We start from the raw sequence: 22795 nt of genomic DNA on the forward strand, positions 1-22795 counted from the left end.
CGTGCAGTCAATGGCGCCCTGCACCATGGGGAAGCCCACTAATGCTGCAAAGCCCATTGCACGCTCTTGCTGCTCGTCAACGGTCATGGGGAAGGAGATGAACTGACGTCTCCTTCTGAAAAGGGCATTGGTCACCTGGCGGATGCAGCAATGTACCGCAAACTGGGAGATGTTGGAAATGTCCCCAGTAGCGGATTGGAAGGAGCCGGTGGCATAGAAGTTGAGAGCCACCGTCACCTTCACTGCCACCGACAGAGACGTCCTGCTCCTCAGCTGTGGCTGCAGATCTCCGCGAAGCAGGTGGCAGATCTCAGTGACCACCGCCCTTCGGAATCGCAGCCTCCGAACACACTGCTCCTCAGACATGTTCAGATATTAGAACTGCTGGCGGTATACCCTGGGTGGGTAAGGCCTCCTTTGCCGACGCCTGTTGCCCCTTCTCCGTCTGGCCATGACTGGCACTCTCTGACGGCGTCTCTGCGCCCTTTGAATGCAATGGAGAAGCCCAACGTTTCCACCCATTGCAGCCCCCATTATATGTTTCCAATCAATGCTATGACACTGAAGTTAAAGACAAGTGCAAAGCTGTGGCCTGAAGCCACAAGTACCTGTGCGAGTGTTGAGCCAAACCAGAAAGCTCTCTACCTTTGTCTCCCTCCAAAGATCCGTCTCTCACAAAGAAGGAGTGGTGCAAAATGGCTGCCATTTATACTGCAGGAAGAGTCCCCTTTAATTAGCGCCCCCCGCAGCGACTGGGAACCGTTCCCCTCTACCAGTCGCTAGGGGCGCCAGGCGCACAATAGGCCGGCGCCACTGAATTTCCAGTTCGGGGCGCACAAAGGGCATTGCACCATGAAATGACGTCAGGATCTGCGCGCGCAGCTGAGCGCGCGCAAAGGTTTTGCGCCGCCGCTAAATCTTAACTGAAGTTCGCGAGAGGCGCAGATCGCGCTGCACCCGGGCGCTAGCCGCTTAGCACCCCACTTCTCCGCCTCCTAAGGCGCTAGCGGCTGGCGCAAACAACTGAATTTCTAGGCCCTAGTTGTTTAACAATGATTAAATTTAATAAATGAAACAAGCAGCAAAAATAACCGTTTTAATGAAATCAAAATACACCCCCTCCAATCTTTATTTAATCTTGATGCCTCCACTCTCAGTGCTATTTCAAATGAAAATGAACAAATTAAAATTGGCATATTTTAAGAATACCAAGTATCTGTAATCTGATTACTTTGGCCTTTTCTAGTCTGCACTGCCATCACAAGTTGAGGGTCCACAGCTGAACCTGCGTATTCATACACCATAGTCATTAGATAATCGTTTGGGACATGATACCACTGCCTTATTTAAATTAGCTTCTAAAAACATAGGCTCTTCCGGGAATTGGCATCTGTTGGCTAGCCAATCGGCTTGCTTGATTTTGATTAGCTAACGGAAATTATATCTTGACAGGAATAAAAGATCTCCCACAGGGTGAAGACAAAAACTATGAATAACCATTACACAGAAAAGCCTTGTTGAGGGAGACCTCAAATTGCATTCCTTGAACAATACAAAGACCTAATTGATGCTATGGTGATTCACTGCTTAATTAATGATCTTGGGTATATAATCACTGAACTTGCAATGTCACTTTCAAATGAACACAATCAAATTGATCTGCAGCAGCAAAAGACTGTCAAACAAAAAAATATTTGGTAAAACTGACACTTGCTGCATTTAAATTGGTTTTACATTTGCAGGCTTAACTTTAGTCATACACTCTCTCAGAACACCATACCTTTACTGTGTTAACATGCTGACCATCCACATATAACGTAGCAGTGCTGTTCTTTAACATGCCTTTACTCATCACAAGCACCAGGTGATGCCACTGTCCCTCGTTAATCAGATCACTGCAGCGAAATCGTGCACAGCAAGGAAGAATCTCATAAAAGGATGACTCCTCACTGAAGTCATCAACTAAAAAAAGGAGGAAAAACAATTCAGCCCTAGTTTCAAAGGATGACATCACTCTGCACTGCTGCAGGTCATACCATTACAGTATCTTTCAGCAGCAGCGCTCCATATACTTTATAGTTTATATATAACATTTTCAAGTTCAACAATTTAATTACTGATATAAACTTGGGGAAAAGCTGTTTAAACCTACTGCAATCATTCAATTTCTTAAAACTATAAACTTGTACCTCAAATTAACAACATTGAGCCTTTAATATTGAAAAAGTCGCAATCAGACAAAAACTGACATCGAGACAGAGGGGGGAAATATTAGGAGAGGTGAACAAAACCTTGGTCGAAGAGTTGGGCTTTAAAGGAGGAGAGGGATAATAAAAAAGAAATGCAAGAGCTAGTCTGCAATGGACTAGTGTGCCATACCACAGGAAGGAAATGGTGAATTCCAGATCTTAACCACAGCATCTCAGGGAACAGTTAAGACAATTGGCCAAAGTGAAGGGAGAATCAACATTCATCACTCTTATCGCAAGTGCGTTTGGGGGAGAAATTGGGTATAGCCCCGCTCGGGGCGCTAGAATTGGCGATGCGCAAATTTTATCGCCAGGCGCAACTTATCGCCACCTCCAGCGATATTGGGTTGCTGCGCCCGAGGGTGATTGCGGCGTTAAATCAGGCGCTGCACAGGACTCCTAAGGCGCTAACCTGCCGGCGCTACTCAATATCTGGGCGGACGGGCGCAGCGCAGGTGCTGTCAATAACCGATGACCACGAGACATGCAGGCGCCGGCCAGCTCTTAAAGGGGCGGGTCATTTAGGTTCAGCAGCCAGACTCATCGCCCTGTAGGCCTCAAATTCGGCGCTGTGCAAACTGAGGCGTTGCAAACTTTGACAAGATGGAGAGGGTGAGGCAGAGAGCGGAGCGCTTTTCCCAAAGGGCATTGGATGCTTTGGTTGATGCAGTGGAGCACCGGCGAGCAGTGCTGTACCCTGACAATGGCAAGAGGCCTCCTCAGAACGAGTACCGCAGAGCTTGGAGGGACGTTTGTCAAAGAGTCAACTCCAGCAGCGTGGCGCCCAGGACTCCTGTGCAATGCAGGAAGAAGTTCAACGATCTCACTCGGGTCGTTAGGGTGAGTGGCTTGTTGGCAATCTTCTTCATCCCTCCATCTGCACCTGACTTTATGGTCAGAGGGTGCGCGATGCCCCAATGGCCATCTGTCAGCCAGGACCCATGGCCCTTTCTGGGAACGTACACGCACATTCAATTCAGGGCATACTGTAAGGGCTGATCCACCATGGGGGTGCATGACATGACAACTCAGGGCATACCGTAAGGGCTGATCCACCATGGGGGTGCATGACATGAAAACTCAGGGCATCATGTAAGGGCTGATCCACCATGGGGGTGCATGACATGACAACTCAGGGCATACTGTAAGGGCTGATCCACCATGGGGGTGCATGACATGACAACTCAGGGCATACTGTAAGGGCTGATCCACCATGGGGGGGGCATGAGATGACAACTCAGGGCAGCATGTTTCAGAACTTCCCGTCCTTTCTCCTGCAGGACAAGCTGGCCAGGAACCGGAGGGAACAGAATCGTACTGGCGGGGGCCTTCCTCAGCTCCAGGAACTGACGGACCTGGAGGAAAGAGTCCACCAGATTGCTGGAGGCCAGATGATAGGTCCTGTCACCACTGGAGCTGCCGACCCCATTGGGCACAGTGATGGTAAGGTCATCACCTTTTTGAACTCTCTCCTTCCACTTGTTCCCCCCACCAGCATGCTTTTTCAGCCTGGACCCATGTCAGAGCATTGCAGCACTCTTGCATCCCTTGCTACCACCCTGGCCTTGCGCTAAATCCACTCTTCAACCTCCCTGCTTTCAGATGCTGCATCACCAGCTCGGGAGCCGGGCCATCTAGCTGCCAGGGACACTGACTCCGGAGGCGACGAGCAGGAGGAAGCCGGACCATCCGTCCCACCCTCAGGCGAGCCAGCCCATCTGCAGACTGGGGATAGTGCTTCCCTGGAAGGGAGCGGGGGGGGATGGATCTGAGGAGGAACCAGTTGCAGGAACCAGCGGCCTCCAGCAGCGCAAGGGGGGGTAGGGAAGTTCGGGAGCCATCTCCCCGGAGGGCGCATCAGGCCACGATGACTGCTGCACAGAGCGCAGAAGAGGTGCGTTCCCTCGCCGAAATGAGCGCCCAGGCTCGACTCAGGCACACTGAGCTGATGGCTGCAGTTGGAAGGATGCCTGAAGCCGTCGAGACACTGGCAAGGAGTGTGCAAGAGTTCGGGGCAGCACAGGAAAGGATTGTGCAGGACTTCGGGGCAGCACAGGAAAGGAGTGCCCAGGGCTTCGGGGCAGCCCTGGAAAGGAGTGCCTAAGGCTTCGGGGCAGCCCTGGAAAAGAATGTTATCAGGACTCCAAAGGTTAGATTTTTTAAAATTACATAAACTAGGTTTGTATTCCCTGGAATATAGAAGGTTAAGGGGTGGGTGATTTGATTGAGGTTTTTAGGATTTTGAAAGGAATTGATAGGGTAGATAAAGAGACACTTTGCTGGTGGGGGAAATCTAGGACAAGGGGACATAACCTTAAAATCAGAGCCAGGCCATTCAAGAGAGAAGTTAGGAAACACTTCTTTATGCAAAGGGTGGGAGACGTGTGGAACTCTCTCCCACAAAAAAGCAGTAGATGCTAGCTCAATTAATAATTTTAAATCTGAGAGCGATAGATTTTTGCTAGCCAAGGGTAACAAGCAGGGTGGATAAAGGGGAATCAGTAGATGTCGTGTATTTGGATTTCCAGAAGGCATCCGATAAGGTGTCACATAAAAGATTACTGTACAAGATGAGAGCTCATGAGGTTGGGGGTAATATATTAGCATGGATAGAGGATTGGCTAACTAACAGAAAACAAAGAGTCAGGATAAATGGGTAATTTTCCAGTTGGCAAACTGTAACTAGTGGGGCGCCACAGGGATCATTGCTAGGGCATCAACTATTTACAATCTATATTAATGACTTGGATGAAGGGACCGTGTGTACTGTAGTCAAATTTGCTGATGACAAAGATAGGTGGGAAAGCAAGTTGTGAGGAGGACACGAAGATATATAGATAGGTTAAGTGAGTGGGCAAAAATTTGGCAGGTGGAGTATAGTGTGGGAAAATGTGAGGTTATCCACTTTGGTAGGAAAAATAAAAAAGCAAATTATTATTTAAATGGACAGAGACTACATAATGCTGCGGTACAGAGGGATCTGAGGGTCCTTGTGCATGAAACACAAAACGTTAGCATGCAGGTACAGCAAGTAATTAGGAATGCAAATGGAATATTGGCCTTTATTGCAAGGGGGATGGAGTATAAAAGTAGGGAAGTCTTGCTACAACGGTACAGGGCGCTGGTGAGACCACACCTGGAGTATTGCGTGCAGTTTTGGTCTCTATTTAAGGAAGGATATACTTGCATTGGAGGCAGTTCAGAGAAGGTTCACTAGGTTAATTCCTGAGATGAAGGGGTTGTCTAATGAAGAAAGGTTGAGCAGGTTGGGCCTATACTCATTGGAGTTTAGAAGAATGAGAGGTGATCTTATTGAAACATATAAGATTCTGAGGGGGCTTGACAGAGTAGATGCAGGGAGGATGTTTTCTCTCGTAGGGGAATCTAGAACTAGGGGAGCACAGTTTCAGGATAAGGGGTCGCCCATTTAAAACGGAGATGAGGAGGAATTTCTTCTCTCAGACGGTTGTGAATCTTTGGAATTCTCTACCCGAGAGCGCTGTGGAGATGGAGTCATTGAATATATTCAAGGCGGAGATAGGCATATATTTGAGCTACGGGGGAGTCAAGGGGAAAGTGGCGTTGAGGCCAAAATCAGATCAGCCATGATCTTATTGAATGGCGGGGCAGGCACGAGGGGTTTAATGGCCTACTCCTGTTCCTATGTTCCTCTCACAACCAGAGAAAATCAGAACAGCCAATTAGCGGCAAGTTTTAAGACAATTCTGTGTTAATGCAACCTGAATAGAGGCACTCTAAACCTAGTATACTACCAACACTGACGAGGAGAAGAAATTTTCACTCAAATATTGAACTCAATGGAGGTCCCACAGATGAAAAAACAACGCCCGAACACAATGCTGCACAGTCAGCTAAAGCTAAACTCAATATTAAATCCTTTGATGCTCCTAAAGAATCGTAGAATGATGCAGCACAGAAGGAGGCCATTCGGCCCATCATGCCTGTGCTGGCTCTTTGAAAGAGCTATCCAATTAGTCCCATTCCTCTGCCCGTTTCCTCAATTGACCCTGCAACTATTTCCCCTTCCAATTTTATCCAATTCCCTTTTGAAAGTTATTATTGAATTTACTCCCACCACCCATTATTCCAGATCATAACTCACTGCATAAAAAACCCCCTCCTTATCTTCCCCCTCTGGTTCTTTTGCCAATTAGCATAAATCTGCGTCCTCTGGTTACAGACACATCTGCCACTGGAAACAGTTTCTCCTTATTTTCTCTATCAAAACCCTTCAAGATTTTGAATACTTCTATTAAATCTCACTTCAACCTTCTCTGCTCTAAGTAGAACAATCCCAGCTTCTCTAGTCTCTCCACATAACTGAAGTCCCGTATCCCTGGTACCATTCTAGTAACTCTCCTCTACACCCTCTCTGAGGCCTTGACCTTCTTCCTAAAGTGTGATCCCAGAATTGGACACAATATGGCCTGGATTTTGTGGTAAAAATAGCAGTGCGGTTATCAGTGCTCACTGTTGTTAAATACTAAATTAGAAAGCAACTTCTGGCGAGCATACCTGTGTAGTTAAACACGGAAATCAAGCAGCTGATTTCCGAGTTACCCTGCTCCTCCAGAAGCTGTGCTATACCGGTATCTCACCAAGAGACTCGGTATTGAAATACATGGAATGGTGTGAATTTACATGATAGATACCCACTAATCTTGCTTGAAAAAATTAGGGCTTGCCCATTCCAGTGTAAGTAAATTTTTAAACGGGGTGTTAATTCTCAGTGCCAGAGATTAAGACTTAAGTTTTACAAGTGTGGAGTCTCATTCCTTAAGATTTTAATTATTGTTGAAGATTTAAAAAAAACAAATTTAAATTTTAAAAACATTTCTTCCCGTCTCTTATCCCATCATTTTTCCCCTCGCTTTTTGTACATGATTTGGCATTGAATTAAATATTCCAACTGACACTTCCTGGTTCAGACTCTGCGCTCCTCATTAAGAATTCTTCAATCTGATTGGTTAAGGAGATACACAGTTGCTTGCCCTGTTCACACAGGTCCCAGATCTTCTGTAGAGGGCGCTGCGCCAAAATGAATTTCTAATCACTGCAAGTTCCAGTACAAAACCCCACAGAGAGTCTGAGTAAGTGTAATGAATAGCTGGTATCGTTTGTTCATCACTTACCGCAAAATCGGGGCCATTATTCCAGTTGTTTTATAAAGGTTTAGCATAACTTCCTTGCTTTTGTACTCAATGCCTCTGTTTATAAAGCCAAGGATCCTGAATGCTTTTTTAACAGCCTTCTGAAGTTGCCCTACCACCTTCAAAGATTTGGTTACCTACACCCCCAGGTCTCTCTGTTCCTGTACCCCCTTTAAAACTGTATCATTTAGTTTATATTGCCTCTCCTCATTCTACCTTCCAAAATGCAGCACTTCATACTTCTGTGTTAAATTGCATCTGCTACGTGTCTGCCGATTTCAACAGTCTGTCTTTGACCTCCTGAAGTCTGTTACCATCCTTCGCACTGTTTACAGTACTACATTTCAGAGTTTCGTGCTATCTGCAAACTTTGAAATTATGCCCTGTATACCCAAGACCAGGTAATTAATATATATCGAAGAGCATAAAAAACTGCCTAGGTAGTAAGTTATTAACTTTCCTTTCTAGATCAGGTTGCGTCATTTTTACCCAATTTCTCGAACTATTTTTCATTGACACATTATTCCCATTTTTCAAATCATTGTTGACCACATTTAAAATATATAGGTGAATTCTCAATAAGTGCTGAAATCAAAGTGCTTTGCAAATCTCTCACATAATACATCAATTTACTGCAAAAATTAACAAAATGATTAACAGATGTCTCCAGAAGAAATTTATTTTGACAATGTTATCAGACAGCTTCAACAACAGAAGAATGTATAGAAAAACTGCCATTTTCCAGTAAAATACTGTTCAATATGAAAAGGATTGTTCTACACAATATTAACTTCAACATCAGAAAGATAAATGTATCCTTACATTTATATTGTAATGCCATAAACAATGTAATGGTTTTTCAACTCATGCATTTTTAATCTATTACTTTCCAAACATGTTTTAACAACACATTTGTGCACCTACTCACCATTGTTTTGCAGCAGCTCTTCCTTCGTCGAAACTAGCAGGGACTTGTCTTTCCCAGAAAGGATTATGGCAAGGCAAATATAATGCTGCTCAGATGAGTTTGATCTCCGCACAAGGGTAAGAAGCCGAACAGGATGATTGCTCAGAGGAGTACTGAGCCTCTCAATACAGAACCAGGTTGAATAAGTAAGCCCAGATGGTGGTGGAAAGAATCGTTCACCTGGAAAACAGTTATTTTGTTTCAAATAAAGGGGATACATATACTTTCTCTGTCACATTTGCTCAATAAATGCAAAAAAAAAATCTGGTTTGCTGTTTCACATATGCATTGCAACATACAATATTATTTCAGTAATATTCATTCCTAGCTACAAGAGATATTCAGACTTCCAAGACTTATATATTTTAATGATACACAGAAAGGCATTGCTGAAACATGGATGTAATTTGACAAAAATAGCTTATAAATCCCATGATGGCAGTGCCATACTATAAGTGCAGCAAAGCGGAACCTCTCTGCCATTTTCACCCAACGAAGATCCCATTTCAAATCCTGGGGGCAGGGTTACTTAAATAACGGGGCAGACGCTTGTATCTGTAGTGATTCAACAAAGATGCCCGCCATGCACTGCCCGTGGAAACTTAGGCAGTACCTTTCTATTAAGGGAGAGCTAGTGCCAAGAATAGGTTGAAAAACAGGCTAAAAAAACAAAATTCAATTCTTCTGAGGGCATGCCAGGGCCCCTTTGTAAAGATAAATGATCCGAGGGATCGATTACCAATGCCTGTACAGTGTTGGGTCTTTCAGTAGGTCCAGAATAGGTTCGATGCCTGCTCTCAGCAGATGCAGGTTTTGACTGGACAATCAAAGGTACTTCTACTGGAATTTCCAGGGTAGCCAGGGAACACTCCCAGAGTGTTGACTTTGCGTGCAAGGGAAAGGGTGGACAGAAGAGGTACCTATCCCTGCAAGTTTAAAATTTCTTGGGGATTTTTTTTTTTTTTTTTTTTTTAATATAAACAGGGCGGAAGCTAGGTGGATCCAGGATTCGTCCCAAATTGCAACTTCTGCCACAACTCTGCCGTAATTCCACCAGCGTCTAACAGAGTATTGCTGCAATGAGTCTGCAGGAAAGAATGGATAATATCAGTTAACTCTCATGGAGTCTGCTGGTTCTGGAAACTGCACCACCTGCCATGTGAATGTCCAATATGAATTGTACAATCAATAATTGTGTGTCTATATAGGTATCAGTGTTATTAGAATCACTGTCTATGGAGACCTATAATCAAACATTTGATGCTAAGCAAATTGGTTTTATTCTTGCAGGGTTTCAATTACAGTAATGGCTTAATGTTTCAATAAATGATTTGATGAGGGTAATGTAAATGGGTATATTTTTGTACGATCCAGATTATAAGCAAGGTCATTCTATGACTCACTGGGTTCAAAATTAAATATAAAAATTAGAAGCTAGTTTAAAATTACACAATTTATTGATAAGAAGTCCTTCAGTGCTGCCAAGGTTTGCATGCCTCAACAAATGATATGGGAAATGAGAGAAGTGATGAATATAGAGGCATCACATTGTGGGGGGGGGTGAAGAGGGAAAGAATCAATAGTCTCAAAGGCTATTTCTTCAAGGGGACATTACAGCCAAACTCAGTCATGTCCTCGCCCAAGCTTCACACGCGCACTTCCAGCAAGGATTGCTGTATAGCAATCAGGAGTGTACGCTGGTCAATTTTCAGGCTCCCACCCCGCCACCACTTCCAGCGATACTGAAGCCAACTGTAATGCTGTCCAATTGTAATCTGCTAATTCAGAACACACCACTGAACAAAGCTGGATCCTTCCTGATCTGCATGGCTGAGCCACTCACTGAAATAAACTTGTTAAACCATCGAATACATGTTAGCATTGAATGATGGTTGTTGTGTGCATCTGTGCCTGCTTTGTTTTTAAAAGCCCAAATGAATCACACCATACACCTCAAGTGTTTTTTTTCCACTATTAAAATTTAAGTTAAGGATAGCATTAGATTAAGAGGGGCTTATAATGTTGCGAAGAATAGTAGTAAGCCTGAGGATTGAGAGCGCTTTACAAACCAGCAAAAGATGACCAAATCTAATATTAATATATATATATATAAATAAATAAAAGAGTTGGTTTGTCTGTCTGTCCACTATACACTCAAAAGTTATAGAGCATACCGACACGCATGTTTATCATTAGGGGAGTCTCATAGGCGTATTTACTTTTTGGTCAGACAAAAATTGTTCGGACACTATACAAAAAACGTTCAAAAAAAGGACAAAATCCGCTCATTAGCGGTTGACCAATCCTACCGCTCATTAGCGTTGAGTGACGTGATGGTTGACCAATGGGGGGGGGGGGGCATTTCATGGCATTTGTGGGCAGGGCCTAATCGTTCAAACTGCTGAGCGGGAACTGAGCTGAGGTGAGTGGCGGCCATTAAACACCTGCCGGGCCTCGAGCTCAAAAAATGGTAATGGAGGTGAGGAAATTGATAATTCATTAGCATTGACACATTAAATATAGATTTCCAGCAAAAAAAGTTGGTTTCAAAAGAAAAAAAAATCCATTTGCAAAGGGGACTCGGGCTTTCCCCCCCCTCGGCAGTGGATGAGCTGCCTGCAGGCCTCAGGCCTCTCCTCGTCAGCCACGCCCCAGCTAGGCGCCGCCCGTCCCGCTGGGCCCGATTCCAAACCAGCGGCCCACGAACACCGCCATCTTGGTAAAGGCTGGCGGGACGGAGCCGAGCATAGCCATCGCCGCCATCTTGGTAAAGGCTGGCGGGGCGGGGAGGTGAGTTGGGGTCACTCGACCTGGTCCTCGGCTCCGTTTGCTGCCGGGGGACTCGGGCTTTCCCCCCCGGCCCGGTCCCGGGCTCGGCTCAGTTTGCGGCCGGGGACTCGGGCTTTCCCCCCCTCGGCCCGGTCGCGGGGCTCAGCTCCGTTTGCGCCTGCGGGCCGGGGACTCGGCCTTTCCCCCCTTCGGCCCGGTCCCGGGGCTCGGCTCCGTTTGCGGCCGTGGGGCTCGGCCTTTTCCCCCCCTCGGCCCGGTCCCGGGGCTCGGCTCAGTGTCCGGACCTGAGGCGCGAGGGAGGGAGGGACAGAGAGAGGAAGCAGGGAGAGACAGGGGGAGGGAGGGAGAGAGGCAGGGAGAGGAGAGGGAGATGGGAGGGAGGGAGGGAGAGAGAGAGAGGGAGGGAGAGAGAGTGGGGAGGGAGGGGGAGAGACAGGGGCGGGAGAGAGAGAGAGGGGGAGGGCACAAAGAATTCGACCCAACACAATCATCGCTAAGCAAAAGGAAAAATATCTGTCATATTGGGCAGAAACAACAAAAACCCAAAGCAAACTCAATTGCTACTTGGCCCTAAACAGACACTACAACATGGCTGATTACCTGACCATGGTAAAGGATAGCAAACTGAGAAAAACCTTGACAATGTACAGACTTAGTGAACACAGCCTGGCGATCGAAAAAGGTAAGACACAGGCAGACCCGGGCTACCAAGAGAGGACAGGATATGCTCTCACTGCAGTCAGGGGAGTGGTGGAGACAGAGATGCACTTCCTCACAGCTTGTACAAAATATCAGGGCATAAGGGAGAATTTCTACCCAAAATTCACAAAAATATGCCCGGAATTCAGAAATTTGAATGACGACCAAAAACTCCCATACCTACTAGGGGAAGAGAGAAATTGTGTAACACTAGCGGCACACTATGTTACAGCTTGCCATAAACAGAGGGACAACCACTAAATATAAGGAAAGAGTATATATAAATTATATGAAAGTATATTTATACACTCAGGGATATATCTGTTTATACACTGTATGGGTAGATCAGTATTTTTGTGTACAAACATGAATGTTTTTCGATGCTTTGGCAACATAAGATGTAACTTGTCATGCCAATAAAGCGATTTGAATTGAATTGAATTGAATTGAATTGAGAGAGAGAGAGAGAGAGAGAGAGAGGGAGAGGGAAAGAGTGAGAGGGTGGGAGAGGGAGGGAGAGCTCGCCTTCTTCCTTCCTTCCTTCGCAGGGGTCCATCGGGCTGGGCCTGAGGCGCTCCTTCCCCCCCCTCTCTCTCCAGGCTAATCCCAAACTAAATCCAGAAGTGCATCTCTGTCTCCACCACTCCCTGACTGCAGTGAGAGCATATCCTGTCCTCTCTTGGTAGCCGGGTCTGTCTGTGTCTACCTTTTTCAATCGCCAGGCTATGTTCACTAAGTCTGTACATTGTCAAGGTTTTTTCTCAGTTTGCTATCCTTTACCATGGTCAGGTAATCAGCCATGTTGTATTGTCTGTTTAGGGCCAAGTAGCAATTGAGTTTGTTTTGGGTTTTTGTTGTTTCTGCCCAATATGACAGATATTTTTCCTTTCGCTTAGTGATTCTCTCTCTCTCGCTCTTCCCCCCCCCCCCCCAGTCTCTCTCTCTCCCCCCCCCAGTCTCTCTCTCTCTCCCACCCCCAGTCTCTCTCTCTCCCCCCCCCAATCTCTCTCCCCCAGTCTCTCTCCTCCCCCCCAGTCTCTCTCTCTCTCTCCCCCCCCCGCAGTCTCTCTCTTCCCCCCGTCTCTCTCTCTCTCCCCCCGTCTCTCTCTCGCCCCCCAGTCTCTCTCTCGCCCCCCAGTCTCTCTCTCTCCCCGCCAGCCTCTTCTCTCTCTCCCCCCCAGTCTCTCTCTCGCCCCCGTCTCTCTCTCCCCCCCAGTCTCTCTCTCTCTCTCCCCGCCAGCCTCTCTCTCTCTCTCTCTCTCCCCCCCGTCTCTCTCTCTCTCCCCCCCAGTCTCTCTCTCTCTCTCCCCAGTCTCTCTCTCTCTCTCCCCCCAGTCTCTCTCTCTCTCTCCCCCCAGTCTCTCTCTCTCTCTCCCCCCCCAGTCTCTCTCTCTCCCCCCCCAGTCTCTCTCTCCCCCCCCAGTCTCTCTCTCCCCCCCCCAGTCTCTCTCTCCCCCCCCCAGTCTCTCTCTCCCCCCCCAGTCTCTCTCTCCCCCCAGTCTCTCTTCTCCCCCCCAGTCTCTCTTCTCCCCCCCCGTCTCTCTTCTCCCCCCGTCTCTCTTCTCCCCCCGTCTCTCTCTTCCCCCCGTCTCTCTCTCTCTCTTGCCCCCCGTCTCTCTCTCTCTCTTCCCCCGTCTCTCTCTCTCTCTTCCCCCGTCTCTCTCTCTCTCTTCCCCCCGTCTCTCTCTCTCTCTCTCTCTCTTCCCCCCCCCGTCTCTCTCTCTCTCTCTTCCCCCCGTCTCTCTCTCTCTCTCTCTCTCTTCCCCCCGTCTCTCTCTCTTCCCCCCCCGTCTCTCTCTCTCTCTCTCTTCCCCCCGTCTCTCTCTCTCTCTCTCTCTCTTCCCCCCCGTCTCTCTCTCCAATTCCAATTCCAATTCAAATGCTTTATTGGCATGAAAGTTTACAGAGAACCATATTGCCAAAGCTTACATAGCAAAAAGGTACAGTTTTCCAACATTCTGTAGGTGTCAATCGATTTGACATTTGTTGGGTACATACAATATTACTTTTAAACAATATTAATTTTAAACAGTCTTTCTACTTCATTTGGTACGTTCAATATTAATTTTAAACAGTCTTAATTTTAAACAGTCCTCAGGTTGTGACATGTTGTTACATATTTGGCCCCAAGGTATGGTCTGTCTCCTTCTCCCAGGACTAATCTCAATTTTGACAGGTCATCCAATTCCTTGAAATCTGGGGTTGTTTGGCTTAGCTTGTTGAATAATATATTTCTTGATGTGTTGAATTTTTTGCATTTTAGGAGGAAATGCATTTCTGTTTCAACCTCGCCGGCCAGACATTGATCGCATATTCTATTCTCTCTAGGCTGCCAGGATTTCTTGTATCTGCCTTTTTCAATTTCCAGTTGGTGGTCGCTTAGTCTGTACCTGGTGAGGGTCTGTCTCTGTTTTGTGTCTCTGATGGTCGTGAGGTAGTCTGCCAGTTTATATTCTCTTTTTAGGGCCTGGTAACATTCTAATCTGCTTTGGCTTTCGGTTATTTTGTTCCAATGTTCCAGGTAGGTTTCTTTGCATTGTTTAATGATTTGGTTCACTCGGATTGGTGTTTGGACGGCTGTGTTGGTCTGGGGCTGGTCAGGGTCCGGCTGAGTACTTAGTTTCAGTAGCAGCTGACTCAGGGGACTCTTTTCTGGGTTTAGCTCTTGGGTCTGAAAGGCTTTGAAATGAAGGGTGTCTGGGGAGCTAGATTTGAGGTGATTTAGGAAGTTTAGTGCTCGTTTTTGGATGTTTATTATCAGTGGGTATCTGCCTAGTTCGGCTCTGCATGCATTTGTTGGCGTTTTTCTTTGGGTGCGAAGGATGCTTCGGCAGAATTCTGCATGTAGGGCTTCTATTGTGTGTTTTTCCCATTTAGTGTAGCTTTGGTGATTTAGCGGGCCCCATACTTCACTACCGTACAGTGCAATGGGCAGGATTATGCTGTCAAATATTTTGAGCCAGATTTTGATTGGGATTTGGATGTTGTAGAATTTTCTTTTTATTGCATATAGGGCTCTTCGGGCTTTTTCTTTTAGTGCATTCACTGCTATGCTGAAGCTCCCTGATGCTGTAATAGTTAGACCAAGGTAGGTGTAGCTCATAGTGTGTCCTATAGTGGTATCACTGAGGGTAAACTGGTATTTGTTTTCCTGACATCTGGGCCTTTTTTGAAAAATCATGATGTTGGTTTTCTTTAGATTTACTGTTAGAGCCCAATTTTGGCAGTATTTGTCGAGCAGGTCTAGTTGTTGCTGTAATCCCTGTTCTGTGGGAGACAGCAGAACCAGGTCGTCCGCATAGAACAGGGATTTCACTTCTCCATCCAGGAGACGGAGACCTGGTGACTCGCTTTGCTCCAGCATGTCTGCTAATTCATTTATGTATATGTTGAACAGGGTCGGGCTCAAATTGCAGCCCTGCCGGACGCCTCTTCTCTGGGTGAAGAAATCGGTGCGTTTGTCTCCAATTTTGACCCCGCATTTGTTTTTCAGATACATTGATTTAATAAGGTCATAGACTTTGCCCCCTATTCCACACTGAAGAAGTTTATAATAGAGCCCTTCGTGCCATATAGAGTCAAAGGCTTTCTTGAAGTCGATGAAACAGGCGAATATTTTCCCATTTTTTGTTTGGTGTATATGTTTTCCAATGAGGGTGTGAAGGGTATAGATATGGTCGGCGGTGCGGTGTTTTGGAAGAAAACCTATTTGGTTTTTTCTGAGGATATTATGTTTGTTAAGAAAATCCAGTAATCTACTATTTAGAATACTGCAGAATAACTTCCCTAGACAACTGTTGACACAGATGCCGCGGTAGTTATTTGGGTCTGATTTGTTTCCACTTTTATATATGGGGGAGATTAGTCCTTGGCACCAGATATCGGGAAAACAGCCTGAACGTAATATGATGTTGAATAATTTGAGTACCGCACCCTGCATCTCCATATTGCTGAACTTGAGCATTTCATTTTTGATGTTGTCTGGGCCACAGGCTTTCTTTAGGTGGAGAGATTTTGTTTTTGTGGCCAGTTCTTTCCATGTGATTGGGGAGTCTAGAGGGTTTTGGTTGTCTTTAATTGTTGCTTCTAATGTGTGGAGTTTTTCTGTGACCTGATGTTGACTTGGGTTTGTTTCGTTTATTGGGATGTCTTTGTAGAGGTTTTCAAAATGTGTTCTCCAGATGTCGCCATCTTGGATTGGTAATGCTTACAATTGTGTTGTACTCAGGTTATTCCACATTTCCCAGAATTGTTTTGGATTGGTGGAGTTTTCAATTTCTTCGAGTATTTTGTGGGTATAGTTTTGTGTTTTGTTCCTAATGGTGTGTTTATATCTTTTGAGGGTTTCATTGTATCTAGTACGTAGGTCCGGATTGTTTGGTTGGCGATGCTTTTGGTTTGATATTTTTCTCAGGTCTTTTCTGGCATTTTTGCATTCGTGGTCAAACCATTTCTTATTTTTATTTTGTCTTTTGTGACGCTTCCTCTTCTGTTTCACGAGGTCAGCTTTTACAGCTGCCTCATGGAAGATCATATTTATATCCTCTATGGCCATGTTTACACCATCTCTGGTGATCTCATAAAGATTTTCTTTAAATTTTGAAATTTTACTTGTGAGATCAGGTGAATTTAGTGCTGTGATGAATTTATCTCCACTGTCTGGGGCCCATCTGTATGTCTGGTTTATTTTATGTAGCTTACTGGGTTCCTTTTTTGTGTCTGTAGTTTGGGCAGAAAGTTTAAGGTACACATTTATTTGGTTATGGTCTGAGAGGGGGGATTGCTGCCTGACAGTGAATGCGTTGATATCGCAGGGGTCCAGGTCAGTGATTGTATAATCCACCACATTAGACCCAAGAGTTGAGGAATATGTGAGTCTCCCTAAGGAGTCCCCTCTGAACCTACCGTTAACTATGTACAGGCCTAAGGCTCAGCAGAGTTGCACTACCTCCCTACCGCTTTTATTTATTTCACAATCGAGGTTGTTCCGGTTTGCGATGGCTGGTGTGACATATAGAGGGGTCTGGCCAAACACATGGTTGTTGCCCTGTGGGTCTATGAAGTCAGGTTCACATCCGGTCCTTGCATTTAGGTCTCTTCCCCCCGTCTCTCTCTCTCTCTCTCTCTCTCTCTTCCCCCCCGTCTCTCTCTCTCTTTCCACCCCCCCGTCTCTCTCTCTCTCTTCCCCCCCGTCTCTCTCTCTCTCTTCCCCCCGTCTCTCTCTCTCTCTTCCCCCCCGTCTCTCTCTCTCTCTTCCCCCCCGTCTCTCTCTCTCTCTTCCCCCCGTCTCTCTCTCTCTCTCTTCCCCCGGCTCTCTCTCTCTCTCTTCCCCCCGTCTCTCTCTCTCTCTCTCCCCCCGTCTCTCTCTCAGTTCAGTTCAGTTCAGTTCAAATGCTTTATTGGCATGAAAGTTTACAGAGAACCATATTGCCAAAGCTTACATTGCAAAAAGGTACAGTTTTCCAACATTCTGTAGGTGTCAATCGATTTGACATTTGTTGGGTATATACAATATTACTTTTAAACAATATTAATTTTAAACAGTCTTTCTACTTCATTTGGTACGTTCAATATTAATTTTAAACAGTCTTACTTTTAAACAGTCCTCAGGTTGTGACATGTTGTTACATATTTAGCCCCAAGGTATGGTCTGTCTCCTTCTCCTAGGACTAATCTCAATTTTGACAGATCATCCAATTCCTTGAAATCTGGGGTTGTTTGGCTTAGCTTGTTGAATAATATGTTTCTTGATGTGTTGAATTTTTCGCATTTTAGGAGGAAATGCATTTCTGTTTCAACCTCGCCAGCCAGACATTGATCGCATATTCTATTCTCTCTAGGCTGCCAGGATTTCTTGTATCTGCCTTTTTCAATTTCCAGTTGGTGGTCGCTTAGTCTGTACCTGGTGAGGGTCTGTCTCTGTTTTGTGTCTCTGATGGTCGTGAGGTAGTCTGCCAGTTTATATTCTCTTTTTAGGGCCTGGTAACATTCTAATCTGCTTTGGCTTTCGGTTATTTTGTTCCAATGTTCCAGGTAGGTTTCTTTGCATTTTTTAATGATTTGGTTCACTCGGATTGGTGTTTGGACGGCTGTGTTGGTCTGGGGCTGGTCAGGGTCCGGCTGAGTACTTAATTTCAGTAGCAGCTGACTCAGGGGACTCTTTTCTGGGTTTAGCTCTTGGGTCTGAAAGGCTTTGAAATGAAGGGTGTCTGGGGAGCTAGATTTGAGGTGATTTAGGAAGTTTAGTGCTCGTTTTTGGATGTTTATTATCAGTGGGTATCTGCCTAGTTCGGCTCTGCATGCATTTGTTGGCGTTTTTCTTTGGGTGCGAAGGATGCTTCGGCAGAATTCTGCATGTAGGGCTTCTATTGTGTGTTTTTCCCATTTAGTGTAGCTTTGGTGATTTAGCGGGCCCCATACTTCACTACCGTACAGTGCAATGGGCAGGATTATGCTGTCAAATATTTTGAGCCAGATTTTGATTGGGATTTGGATGTTGTAGAATTTTCTTTTTATTGCATATAGGGCTCTTCGGGCTTTTTCTTTTAGTGCATTCACTGCTATGCTGAAGCTCCCTGATGCTGTAATAGTTAGACCAAGGTAGGTGTAGCTCATAGTGTGTCCTATAGTGGTATCACTGAGGGTAAACTGGTATTTGTTTTCCTGACATCTGGGCCTTTTTTGAAAAATCATGATGTTGGTTTTCTTTAGATTTACTGTTAGAGCCCAATTTTGGCAGTATTTGTCGAGCAGGTCTAGTTGTTGCTGTAATCCCTGTTCTGTGGGAGACAGCAGAACCAGGTCGTCCGCATAGAACAGGGATTTCACTTCTCCATCCAGGAGACGGAGACCTGGTGACTCGCTTTGCTCCAGCATGTCTGCTAATTCATTTATGTATATGTTGAACAGGGTCGGGCTCAAATTGCAGCCCTGCCGGACGCCTCTTCTCTGGGTGAAGAAATCGGTGCGTTTGTCTCCAATTTTGACCCCGCATTTGTTTTTCAGATACATTGATTTAATAAGGTCATAGACTTTGCCCCCTATTCCACACTGAAGAAGTTTATAATAGAGCCCTTCGTGCCATATAGAGTCAAAGGCTTTCTTGAAGTCGATGAAACAGGCGAATATTTTCCCATTTTTTGTTTGGTGTATATGTTTTCCAATGAGGGTGTGAAGGGTATAGATATGGTCGGCGGTGCGGTGTTTTGGAAGAAAACCTATTTGGTTTTTTCTGAGGATATTATGTTTGTTAAGAAAATCCAGTAATCTACTATTTAGAATACTGCAGAATAACTTCCCTAGACAACTGTTGACACAGATGCCGCGGTAGTTATTTGGGTCTGATTTGTTTCCACTTTTATATATGGGGGAGATTAGTCCTTGGCACCAGATATCGGGAAAACAGCCTGAACGTAATATGATGTTGAATAATTTGAGTACCGCACCCTGCATCTCCATATTGCTGAACTTGAGCATTTCATTTTTGATGTTGTCTGGGCCACAGGCTTTCTTTAGGTGGAGAGATTTTGTTTTTGTGGCCAGTTCTTTCCATGTGATTGGGGAGTCTAGAGGGTTTTGGTTGTCTTTAATTGTTGCTTCTAATGTGTGGAGTTTTTCTGTGACCTGATGTTGACTTGGGTTTGTTTCGTTTATTGGGATGTCTTTGTAGAGGTTTTCAAAATGTGTTCTCCAGATGTCGCCATCTTGGATTGGTAATGCTTACAATTGTGTTGTACTCAGGTTATTCCACATTTCCCAGAATTGTTTTGGATTGGTGGAGTTTTCAATTTCTTCGAGTATTTTGTGGGTATAGTTTTGTGTTTTGTTCCTAATGGTGTGTTTATATCTTTTGAGGGTTTCATTGTATCTAGTACGTAGGTCCGGATTGTTTGGTTGGCGATGCTTTTGGTTTGATATTTTTCTCAGGTCTTTTCTGGCATTTTTGCATTCGTGGTCAAACCATTTCTTATTTTTATTTTGTCTTTTGTGACGCTTCCTCTTCTGTTTCACGAGGTCGGCTTTTACAGCTGCCTCATGGAAGATCATATTTATATCCTCTATGGCCATGTTTACACCATCTCTGGTGATCTCATAAAGATTTTCTTTAAATTTTGAAATTTTACTTGTGAGATCAGGTGAATTTAGTGCTGTGATGAATTTATCTCCACTGTCTGGGGCCCATCTGTATGTCTGGTTTATTTTATGTAGCTTACTGGGTTCCTTTTTTGTGTCTGTAGTTTGGGCAGAAAGTTTAAGGTACACATTTATTTGGTTATGGTCTGAGAGGGGGGATTGCTGCCTGACAGTGAATGCGTTGATATCGCAGGGGTCCAGGTCAGTGATTGTATAATCCACCACATTAGACCCAAGAGTTGAGGAATATGTGAGTCTCCCTAAGGAGTCCCCTCTGAACCTACCGTTAACTATGTACAGGCCTAAGGCTCAGCAGAGTTGCACTACCTCCCTACCGCTTTTATTTATTTCACAATCGAGGTTGTTCCGGTTTGCGATGGCTGGTGTGACATATAGAGGGGTCTGGCCAAACACATGGTTGTTGCCCTGTGGGTCTATGAAGTCAGGTTCACATCCGGTCCTTGCATTTAGGTCTCTTCCCCCCGTCTCTCTCTCTCTCTCTCTCTCTTCCCCCCCGTCTCTCTCTCTCTTTCCACCCCCCCGTCTCTCTCTCTCTCTTCCCCCCCGTCTCTCTCTCTCTCTTCCCCCCGTCTCTCTCTCTCTCTTCCCCCCCGTCTCTCTCTCTCTCTTCCCCCCCGTCTCTCTCTCTCTCTTCCCCCCGTCTCTCTCTCTCTCTCTCTCTTCCCCCGGCTCTCTCTCTCTCTCTTCCCCCCGTCTCTCTCTCTCTCTCTCCCCCCGTCTCTCTCTCAGTTCAGTTCAGTTCAGTTCAAATGCTTTATTGGCATGAAAGTTTACAGAGAACCATATTGCCAAAGCTTACATTGCAAAAAGGTACAGTTTTCCAACATTCTGTAGGTGTCAATCGATTTGACATTTGTTGGGTATATACAATATTACTTTTAAACAATATTAATTTTAAACAGTCTTTCTACTTCATTTGGTACGTTCAATATTAATTTTAAACAGTCTTACTTTTAAACAGTCCTCAGGTTGTGACATGTTGTTACATATTTAGCCCCAAGGTATGGTCTGTCTCCTTCTCCTAGGACTAATCTCAATTTTGACAGATCATCCAATTCCTTGAAATCTGGGGTTGTTTGGCTTAGCTTGTTGAATAATATGTTTCTTGATGTGTTGAATTTTTCGCATTTTAGGAGGAAATGCATTTCTGTTTCAACCTCGCCAGCCAGACATTGATCGCATATTCTATTCTCTCTAGGCTGCCAGGATTTCTTGTATCTGCCTTTTTCAATTTCCAGTTGGTGGTCGCTTAGTCTGTACCTGGTGAGGGTCTGTCTCTGTTTTGTGTCTCTGATGGTCGTGAGGTAGTCTGCCAGTTTATATTCTCTTTTTAGGGCCTGGTAACATTCTAATCTGCTTTGGCTTTCGGTTATTTTGTTCCAATGTTCCAGGTAGGTTTCTTTGCATTTTTTAATGATTTGGTTCACTCGGATTGGTGTTTGGACGGCTGTGTTGGTCTGGGGCTGGTCAGGGTCCGGCTGAGTACTTAATTTCAGTAGCAGCTGACTCAGGGGACTCTTTTCTGGGTTTAGCTCTTGGGTCTGAAAGGCTTTGAAATGAAGGGTGTCTGGGGAGCTAGATTTGAGGTGATTTAGGAAGTTTAGTGCTCGTTTTTGGATGTTTATTATCAGTGGGTATCTGCCTAGTTCGGCTCTGCATGCATTTGTTGGCGTTTTTCTTTGGGTGCGAAGGATGCTTCGGCAGAATTCTGCATGTAGGGCTTCTCTCTCTCTCTCCCCCCGTCTCTCTCTCTCTCTTCCCCCCCGTCTCTCTCTCTCTCTTCCCCCCGTCTCTCTCTCTCTCTTCCCCCCCGTCTCTCTCTCTCTCTTCCCCCCCCTCTCTCTCTCTTCCCCACCCCCTCTCTCTCTCTTCCCCCCCGTCTCTCTCTCTCTCTTCCCCCCCGTCTCTCTCTCTCTCTTCCCCCCCCCCGTCTCTCTCTCTCTCTTCCCCCCCGTCTCTCTCTCTCTCTCTCTCTCTTCCCCCGTCTGTCTCTCTCTCTCTCTCTCTCTTCCCCCCCGTCTCTCTCTCTCTCTTCCCCCGTCTCTCTCTCTCTCTTCCCCCCCGTCTCTCTCTCTCTCTTCCCCCCTGTCTCTCTCTCTCTCTTCCCCCCCGTCTCTCTCTCTCTCTTCCCCCCCCGTCTCTCTCTCTCTCTTCCCCCCCCGTCTCTCTCTCTTCCCCCCCCGTCTCTCTCTCTTCCCCCCCCGTCTCTCTCTCTCTCTCTCTCTTCCCCCCGTCTGTCTCTCCAATTCCAATTCCAATTAAAATGCTTTATTGGCATGAAAGTTTACAGAGAACCATATTGCCAAAGCTTACATAGCAAAAAGGTACAGTTTTCCAACATTCTGTAGGTGTCAATCGATTTGACATTTGTTGGGTACATACAATATTACTTTTAAACAATATTAATTTTAAACAGTCTTTGTACTTCATTTGGTACGTTCAATATTAATTTTTAAACAGTCTTAATTTTAAACAGTCCTCAGGTTGTGACATGTTGTTACATATTTGGCCCCAAGGTATGGTCTGTCTCCTTCTCCTAGGACTATTCTCAATTTTGACAGATCATCCAATTCCTTGAAATCTGGGGTTGTTTGGCTTAGCTTGTTGAATAATATGTTTCTTGATGTGTTGAATTTTTCGCATTTTAGGAGGAAATGCATTTCTGTTTCAACCTCGCCAGCCAGACATTGATCGCATATTCTATTCTCTCTAGGCTGCCAGGATTTCTTGTATCTGCCTTTTTCAATTTCCAGTTGGTGGTCGCT

At 45.5% G+C, this 22795-nt stretch overlaps 1 protein-coding gene across 2 annotated transcripts in view; it reads right to left on the reverse strand.

Moving 5' to 3' along the window:
* wdfy3 (WD repeat and FYVE domain containing 3) overlaps positions 1-22795 on the reverse strand; it is a 583406-nt gene that overhangs the window by 226190 nt on the left and 334421 nt on the right. For both annotated transcript variants that reach the window (XM_085963501.1, XM_085963491.1), the window contains 2 exons: positions 8349-8567; positions 1781-1962 (listed from right to left, as the gene is read on the reverse strand). In XM_085963501.1, coding sequence (XP_085819627.1) covers positions 1781-1962; positions 8349-8567 — 401 coding nt within the window. The remainder of the gene's footprint in view (positions 1-1780; positions 1963-8348; positions 8568-22795) is intronic.

This window comes from Somniosus microcephalus, chromosome 2 (genome assembly GCF_052327205.1).
Source record: "Somniosus microcephalus isolate GS21.2 chromosome 2, FLI_Smic_1.0, whole genome shotgun sequence".
Classification (NCBI taxonomy): Eukaryota; Metazoa; Chordata; class Chondrichthyes; order Squaliformes; family Somniosidae; genus Somniosus; species Somniosus microcephalus.